The 9,238-nt window shown below is 40.5% G+C and overlaps 1 protein-coding gene across 1 annotated transcript; it reads left to right on the forward strand.

Annotated features, from left to right (window-relative positions):
- The first annotated feature begins 213 nt into the window (after window positions 1-213).
- On the forward strand, window positions 214-1,209 carry LOC120022236 (odorant receptor 131-2-like). The gene has a single exon (XM_038966122.1). The coding sequence runs from the start codon at window positions 214-216 to the stop codon at window positions 1,207-1,209; it is 996 nt and encodes a 331-aa protein (XP_038822050.1).
- The last annotated feature ends 8,029 nt before the right edge of the window (window positions 1,210-9,238 follow it).

Raw genomic sequence — 9,238 nt, forward strand, 5'->3', positions numbered from 1 at the left:
ATCTAGAAAGGTGAGTAGATGGTACATTACTGTATCTAACCAAGTCATTATTACAGCAAGATTTAGAAATAGCAGCAGTATGATAAACTCATGGATGATGAGGTAAATATCTGAACTTTTGAGGATGTAAATGACAAAGCGCTATCTGATTTACCTTATATTTCAGCCCAAATATTGCTAATCTACTGCTTTACAGGTTGCAACTATTGAGCGATGAATTTCTCAGTCGATGGCAACGTCACACACATCTCTCTCAAGGTCAGAGACACGTTTGTCACGGCTTTGACAAAGAACATTATTGTGGTGGCGCTGTGGATCTCCATCAACTACATCAATGGCACATTTGTCCACACCTTCTTCAAACACGAGATCTTCAATGTCAACCCTCGCTACATCCTCTTCATCCACCTGGTGATCAATGACATGATCCAATTGACCATTGCTGTCTTCCTGCATGTCATAAGCTACATCCTGTTCACAATCAATGTGTCTTTGTGCAGCTTTCTTTTGATGATCGCCATTTTTACCACTTTGAATACTCCTGTGAACCTGGCTACCATGGCCTTAGAGCGCTATATAGCTATATGTATACCGCTGCGCCATTCTCAGATATGTACAGTGCACAGGACCTACATTCTCATTGGCATCATTTGGATCATGGCCGCCATTCCAATTTTACCTGACCTTTTCATTCTCTTGGCCACAGAACCACTTCAGTTCTTCCACTCCAAAATATTCTGTAGTCGAGACTCACTTTTCCGCAACCCGTACCTGATAGAGAAGAAAAACATTTCCCACGCTGTGTATCTGACTGTTGTTTGGTTCACTCTTTTCTATACGTATTTCAGGATCATGTTCACTGCCAAGGCGGCTAATGCGGATGCCAAGAAGGCTCGCAACACCATCTTGCTTCATGCTGTACAGTTGTTAATGTGCATGTTCACCTACACAGGCCCTTTGATTGACAGCCTGCTGCTATATATATTTTCCACACATGCGCTGGAGATCCGGTTTACTAGCTATGTAATTGTTCATATTTTGCCCAGGTTTATTAGTCCAATAGTTTATGGGCTTAGAGATCAGACCTTTCGTAAGTATCTGAAGAGGTACTTGATATGTAGGGTGAATGAGCATTTATCCTCAAAATGTGTCCCTTTCAAACACCACCAGCCAAATGAAAAGGTCTTTATAGATCACATAGCAGGATAATTCTTCTCCATGTGTATATACTCTATATTTTCAGTGGTTTATTTTGAAAGGTGTGTAACTAAATTAATTTTCTCATGATATATATAGAGAAAGAGTTTTATTGTTCTTCACCAAATAATTATGGCAGCAAGCTGAATTGTAATGAAAATGTAGGAAAAAATTGTAATTCAATATCTATCTATCCACTGAGTGTAAAAAAACCTTAAGGACACCTGCTCTTTCCATGACAGACTGACCAGGTGAATCCAGATGAAAGCTATGATCCCTTATTGATGTCACTTGTTAAATCCCCTTCATTGTAGATAAAGGGGAGGAGACAGGTTAAAGAATAATTTTTAAGCCTTGAGACAATTGAGACATGGATTGTCTGTGTGCCATTCAGAGGGTGAATGGGCAAGACAAAAGATTTAAGTGCCTTTGAACGGGGTATGGTAGTAAGTGCCAGGCACACCGGTTTGTGTCAAGAACTGCAATGCTGCTAGGTTTTTAATGCTTAACAGTTTCCTGTGTGTATTAAAAATGGTCCACCACCCAAATAACATCCAGCCAACTTGACAACTGTGGGAAGCATTGGAGTCAACATTGGCAGGCATCCCTGTAGAATGCTTTTGGCACCTTATGCCCTGACGAATTAAGACTGTTCTGAGGGCAAAAGGGGGGCTGCAACTCAATATTAGGAAGGTGTCCTTAATGTTTTGTACACTCAGTATGTATGCATGTATACACACCAGTGCATTCAGAAAGTTCACACCCCTTGACTTTTTCTTCCACATTTTGTTGTGTTAGTCTGAATTTAAAATGGCTTAAAAAAAACAGATTGTGTCACTGATCTACACACAATACCCCATCATGTCAGAGTCATTTTTTTAAACAAATTAATAAAAAATGTAAAGCTGAAATGTATTGAGTCAATAAGTATTCTTATGTTACGGCAAGCCTAAATAAGTTCAGGAGTAAAACATGTCTTAACAAGTCACATAAAAAGCATGGACATGGAATAATAGTGTTTAATAGGATTGTTGAATGACTACACCATCTTTGTACCCATCACATACAATTATCTTTAAGGTTCCACAGTCAAGCAGTGAATTTCAAGCACAGGTTCAACCACAAAGACCAGAGAGCTTTTCCAATGCCTTGCCAAGGGCACCTATTGGTAGATGGGTAAAAATTCTACTAAGCTAAAATATGGAATTGTTTTAAGGTGGCCATACCATGGATCATTTAGCTATTTGATTTGGAATTTTAGGACCCCTTTAGGTGTACAAAAATATGTACAAGTTATTTGATAAAATATTTTATTTGGCCTTTACTACTACAGCCCATAGAAATGTATTGAATAACACATTCATACATTTACAAAAAAATAAATCATAATGTTTTAAAATGCATGTCCTATGTCTAGGAGATATAAGAAAGCTCAGGAAAATATATATTTTTGTTGGCACAAAACTACCTCCATACATCCATTAATTTGTATGGTTTAAATTCAGAGAGTCCCGTGACACTGTTTGGTGATGTAGACCAACCATTACCATGTTTGTGAGAGTCTCCCCTTTCCAAAGTGGGGTCATATTAGTTTGTAGCCCAAATGATTCGAACGCTACAGACGTTTTCGTGAGAAGGCTGATTTTCGGAATGTCTCATGGTCTGACAAACACCCCTGTAGCTCGGCGACCTTCCAACGCAGATGCGGACAGCCATAAATTGACAGATTTTTGATGGGGATTGTTTTATGTTACTTATAGCCTGTTATTAATGGCTGTGATAGGAGAAAGCTGAGGATGGATTAACAATATTAGTTATTACACAATACTAACCTAATTGGCAGAGTGAAAAGGAAGCCTGTACAGAATAAAAATATTCAAAAACATGCATTCTATTTGCAACAAGGTACTAAAGTAATAATGTTAAAACTTTGGCTAAGCAATTAACATTTTATCCTGAATACAAAGCGCAATGTATGGAGCAAATCTAATAGAACACATTACTGAGTATCACTTTCCATATTTTCAAGCTGATGTGGTGGCTGCATTATGTTATGGGTAGGGCTGTTACGGTGACCGTATTACCACCACACCAGCGGTCACGAGTCATGATGGCAGTCAACTTCCACGTGACCGTTTAGTCATGGTAATTAGGCTTCTTCAAGCTCCGATGCAGCGGATGGACATTAGTAGCCTACCAAACTTGCTAACTGCCTGGTACTCAGCACTCCATTGTCCCTCTAATATCAAGGGCAAATGTTTCGGAAATCTAAATCAAACACTTCATGAGAGCCCATGAGCTCATGTTGCGCAACATTTCTATAGGCTATGCAATTGGGGGCTCCCGAGTGGCGCAGCGGTCTACGGCACTGCATCTCAGTGCTAGAGGCGTCACTACAGACCTAGTTCGATTCCAGGCTGTATCACAACCGGCCGTGATTGGGAGTCCCATAGGGCGGCGCACAATTGACCCAGCGCCATCTGAGATGGCCAGGGTAGGCCATCATTGTAAATAAGAATTTGTTCTTAACTGACTTGACTAGTTGAATAAAGCTTAAATTAAAAAATTAAGATCGTGTGAGAAAACAGAGTGATGGCCTCCATTAAAAAGAGGATCCCATCAGCTTTCTATAGGCTAGGCCTATTATATTTATTTCTCAACTTTCCTAATATTAAGCACAATGCATCTCTTTATAACAGGAGGGCAATGCAAATTAAGTAAAGGAATAGCTTCCTCCAGTTGCTATTTAAGTGCATATATGACATTTTTTCCCCCTGCTTGGAGACAGGTGCATGATAATGGTCCATTTTAAATCCAAACAAATTTCACACATACAGTGCATTCGGAAAGTATTCAGACCCCTGAACTCTTTCCACATTTTGTTACGTTACAGCCTTATTCTAAAATTATGAAATAAAAAAAAAATCTCATCAATCTGCACACAATACCCAATAATGACAAAGCAAAAACAGGTTCTTAGAATTTTGGTGAATTTATTACAAATAAAAAACAGAAATGCCTTATTTACGTAAGTATTCAGACCCTGTGCTCTGAGACTCGAAATTGAGCTCAGGTGAATCCTGTTAACATTGATCATCCTTGAGATGTTTCTACACCCTGATTGGAGTCCACCTGTGGTAAATTCAACTGATTGGACATGATTTGGAAAGGCACACACACCTTTCTATACGGTCCCAGAGTTGACTTAGCATGTCAGAGCAAAAACAAAGCCATGAAACAAGATTCTCTGGTCTGATGAAACCTAAATTGAAATCTTTGGCCTGAATGCCAAGTGTCATGTCTGGAGGAAACTTTCCACCATGCCTACGGTGAAACATGGTGGTGGCAGCATCATGCTGTGGGAATTTTCAGCGGCAGGGACTGGGAGACTAGTCAGGATTGAGGGAAAGATGAACGGAGCAAAGTACAGCGATCCTTGATGATAACCTGCTCCAGATGTGGAGCACTCAGGACCTCAGACTGGGGAGAAGGTTCACCTTCCAAAAGGACAACAACCCTAAGCACACAGCAAAGGCAATGCAGGAGTGGCTCTGAATGTCCTTGAGTGGCCCAGTCAGAGCCCGGACATGAACCTGTTCTAACATCTCTGGAGAACCCTGAAAATAGCTGTGCAGCGAAGCTCTCCATCCAACCTGACAGAGCTTGAGAGGATCTGCAGAGAAGAATGGGAGAAACTCCCCAAATACAGTTGTGCCAAGGTTGTAGTGTCATACCCAAGAAGGCTTGTGGCTGATATCGCTTCCAAAGGTGCTTCAACAAAGTACTGAGTAAAGGGTCTGAATACTTCTGTAAATGTGATAAGTTTTCTTTTTAATACATTTGCAAACATTTCTAAAAAACGTTTTTTGCTTTGTCATTATGGGGTATTGTGTGTAGATATTTTCTTTTTTAAAGATTTAATACATTTTAGAATAAGGCTGTAATGTAATTTTTTGGGAGAAATTAAGGCTGTCTGAATACTTTCCGAATGCACTGTATATTATTTAGTATATGTAAAGGCAAAATTAAATCAAAAATAGTCTGATGTTGACAATATTAGCCTATGACTTGTGAATGATGTATTTGCCGCCGGGAAATTCGAGGCATTATCAAGTGCTTGTCAAATTGTGATTCGTTTCAGGAAACTAGGCATAATGTCACAAGTCACGACTTCACAGGAGAGGCATTTGAACATTTATTTTTATTTATCAAAACAACATTTTTGGCAGAATTGCCTTCTGGAACATGTGAACTTTCATGTGCCTACATAACAAACTTGTATGCCATCTGTAAATATGAATAAAGTCGTTAACTTCTTGTGGCTGCAGGGGCAGTATTGAGTAGCTTGGATGAAAGGTGCACAGAGGTGCCCAGAGTAAACGGCCTGCTCCTCAGTCATAGTTGCTAATATATGCATATTATTATTATTATTATTCACCACCCAAAGTCAATACTTTGTAGCTTTTTGTACCTTTTGCAGCAATTACAGCTGCAAGTCTTTTGGGGTATGTCTCTATAAGCTTGGCACATCTAGCAACTGGGATTTTTGCCCATTCTTCAAGGCAAAACTGCTCCAGCGCCTTCAAGTTGGATGGGTTCCGCTGGTGTACAGCAATCTTCAAGTCATACCACAGATTCTCAATTGGATTGAGGTCTGGCCTTTGACTAGGCTATTCCAAGACATTTAAATGTTTCCCCTTAAACCACTCGAGTGTTGCTTTAGCAATATGCTTATTATCCTGCTGGAAGGTGAACCTCCATACCAGTCTCAAATCTCTGGTAGACTGAATCCTGTTTCCCTCAAGAATATCCCTGTATTTAGCGCCATCCATCATTCCTTCAATTCTGACCAGTTTCCCAGTCCCTGCCAATGAAAATTATCCCCACAGCATGATGCTGCCACCACCATGCTTCACTGTGGGGATGGTGTTCTCGGGGTGATGGGAGGTGTTGGGTTTGCGCCAGACATAGCGTTTTCCTTGATGGCCAAAAGCAACATTTTAGTCTCATCTGACCAGAGTACCTTCTTCCATATGTTTGGGGCGTCTCCCACATGCCTTTTGGCAAACACCAAATGTGTTATTTTTTCTTTGAACTATAACTTTTTTCTGGCCACTTTACCCCAAAGCCCAGCTCTGTGGAGCGTATGGCTTAACGTGGTCCTATGGACAGATACTCCAATCTCCACTGTGGAGCTTTGCAGCTCCTTCAGGGTTATCTTTGATCTCTTTGTTGCCTCTCTGATTAATGCCCTCCTTGCTTGGTCTGTGAGTTTTGGTGGGTGGCACTCTCTTGGCAGGTTTGTTGTGGTGCCATACTCTTTCCATTTTTTAATAACAAGGAAAAAAGATGGACTAGAACTCACGAGTGCACAAGGGAAATTCAGTTGCCTCCGTGGGATGTTCAAAGTCTCGGATATATTTTTATAACCGAACCTTGATCTGTACTTCTCAACTTTGGCCCTGACCTGTTTGGAAAGCTCTTTGGTCTTCATGGTGCCAATTGCTTGGTCGTGCCCCTTGCTTAATGGTGTTGCAGAATCTGGGGCCTTTCAGAACAGGTGTATATATACTAAGATCATGTGACAGATCATGTGACACTTAGATTGCACACAGGTGGACTTTATTTAACTAATTATGTGACTACTGAAGGTAATTGTTTGCACCAGATCTAATTTAGGGGCTTCATGGCAAAGGGGGTGAATACATATGCACGCACCACTTTCCCATTTGGAAATTTTTTATATTTTTGGAAACGTTATTTTTTTCATTCCACTTCACCAATTTGGACTATTTTGTGTATGTCCATTACATGAAATCCAAATAAATGTCAATTTAATTTACAGGTTGTAATGCAACAAAATAGGAAAAACGCCAAGGGGGATGAATACTTTGCAAGGTGACTTATATCTTCAGGTTTTTTAACTAGCCACTGCCAACAAATGCTAATTGTAATTTCTTCACCAAACTGTCAATTTCCCCTCTTTGCCACATTCATGGCCAAATAATCTCTTGCGTAGATTGTTGGTGAATGATTTCACCTAGAATGTAATGGAAATGGCCAGTTAAACAAAACTCAATTCTGGATTGTTGAGCTATCATATAATGGAATCAATGGCCTCATTGACATTTACTTTCACAGATGGAGTGCTCCACATGCTCCAGCTGGTACTACACCTCCTGTACTGGGGTATCCATCACCATTTACCATCAACACAGAGATAATCCTGCCTTACAATGGATGTGCCCACCCTGCCACCATTGGAAACCTGCACACCAAGGCTACTATTGTGTTGATACTGTGTCGAATCGATATAATGTCCAGAGGTTTAAACTAATTACAACTACATGGCATGTTGGCTCTGTCCGGGGGTATCATCGGACGGGGCCACAGTGTCTCCCTACCCCTCGTATCTCATCCTCCAGTATTTATGCTGCAATAGTTTGTGTCAGAGGGCTAGGGTCAATCTGTTATCTCTCTCTCTCTCTCTCTCTCTCTCTCTCTCTCTCTCTCTCTCTCTCTCTCTCTCTCTCTCTCTCTCTCTCTCTCTCTCTCTCTCTCTCTCTCTCTCTCTCTCTCTCTCTCTCTCTCTCTCTCTCTCTCTCTCTCTCTCTCTCTCTCTCTCTCTCTCTCTCTCATTGTGGACTATAGGAAAAGGAGGGCCGAACAGGCCCCCATTAACATCGACGGGCTGAAGTGGAGCAAGTCGAGAGTTCCAAGTTCCTTGGTGTCCACATCACCAACAAACTATCATGGTCGAAACACACCAACACAGTTGTGAAGCTGCACCATCGAGAGCATCCTGAGAAGTTGTATAACCACCTGGTATGGCAACTGCTGGGCATCTGACCATAAGGCTCTACAAAGGGTAGTGCGTATGGCCCAGTACATTACTGGGGCAAAGCTTCCTGACATCAAGGACCTATATACTAAGCGTTGTCACAGGAAGGGCCAAACATTTGTCAAAGACACCCCCCCAAGTGTTTTACACTGCTGCTACTCACTGTTTATTATAACTGCAAAGTCACTTTACAAATTACCTCAACTAACCTGTACCCCTGCACATGGACTCCGTACCGGTACCCCATGTATAAAGCCTCGTTATCGTTATGTAATTATATTGTGTTACTTATGGATTTTATAAAAAAATTTGACTTAGGAATTATTTTCTTAACTCTATTTCTTGACCTGCATTGTTGGTTAAGGGCTTGTAAGTAAGCACTTCACGGTAAGGTCCACAGCTGTTGTATTCGGCGCATGTGACAAGTAAAATATATATATATAGACAGGTGTGTGCCTTTCCAAATCATGTCAAATCATTTGAATTTACCACAGGTGTACTCCAATCAAGTTGTAGAAACAGCTCTAGGATGATCAATGGAAACAGGATGCACCTGAGCTCAATTTGAGTCTCATAGCAAAGAGGAAGAATCATTATGTAAATAAGGTATTTCTGTTTCTTATTTGTAATGAATTTGTTAAAATGTATAAACCCGATTTTACCTTTATCATTATAGGGTATTGCATGTAGATTGAGGGACACTTTAAATGTAAGGTTGTAAGGTAATAGCATGTGAAAAAGGGGAAGGAGTCTCAATACATCCAAATGCTCAGGGTTAACTCAGTCTGACTGCTAGAGTAGTGGTTAAGGTGGTTGCTCTCCAAATGAGCATTTGAGAGTTCAAATCCCAGAGGAGCAATTAATAGCGAAACATTTTTGTTATTGCCTTTTGGGCATGAAAGAACAACTTGAGGTTTGTAGGGGAATAGGGGCTAGTTCCCATAAAATAGCACGAATGAAGTGACACCTTGTATAGAATGTCCTTTTAATAGTGTTGTGATAACATATTATGTTGTGGAGTAACAAACAATCCTTGTCAGCAAAAGCCTACTTTTACCTGGACTTAAATAAAAGTCCAATGCACAACTTTCATTAAATGAGTAAAGAACCAACTTGGAAATAAATGGAGAGCCCACAGCAATTCTGAACAAGCCTTGTAGACCATTCAAAGGCGTTCCGATACCTGGTCCCCCTGAAAAA

This window comes from Salvelinus namaycush, chromosome 2 (assembly GCF_016432855.1).
Source record: "Salvelinus namaycush isolate Seneca chromosome 2, SaNama_1.0, whole genome shotgun sequence".
Lineage (NCBI taxonomy): Eukaryota > Metazoa > Chordata > Actinopteri > Salmoniformes > Salmonidae > Salvelinus > Salvelinus namaycush.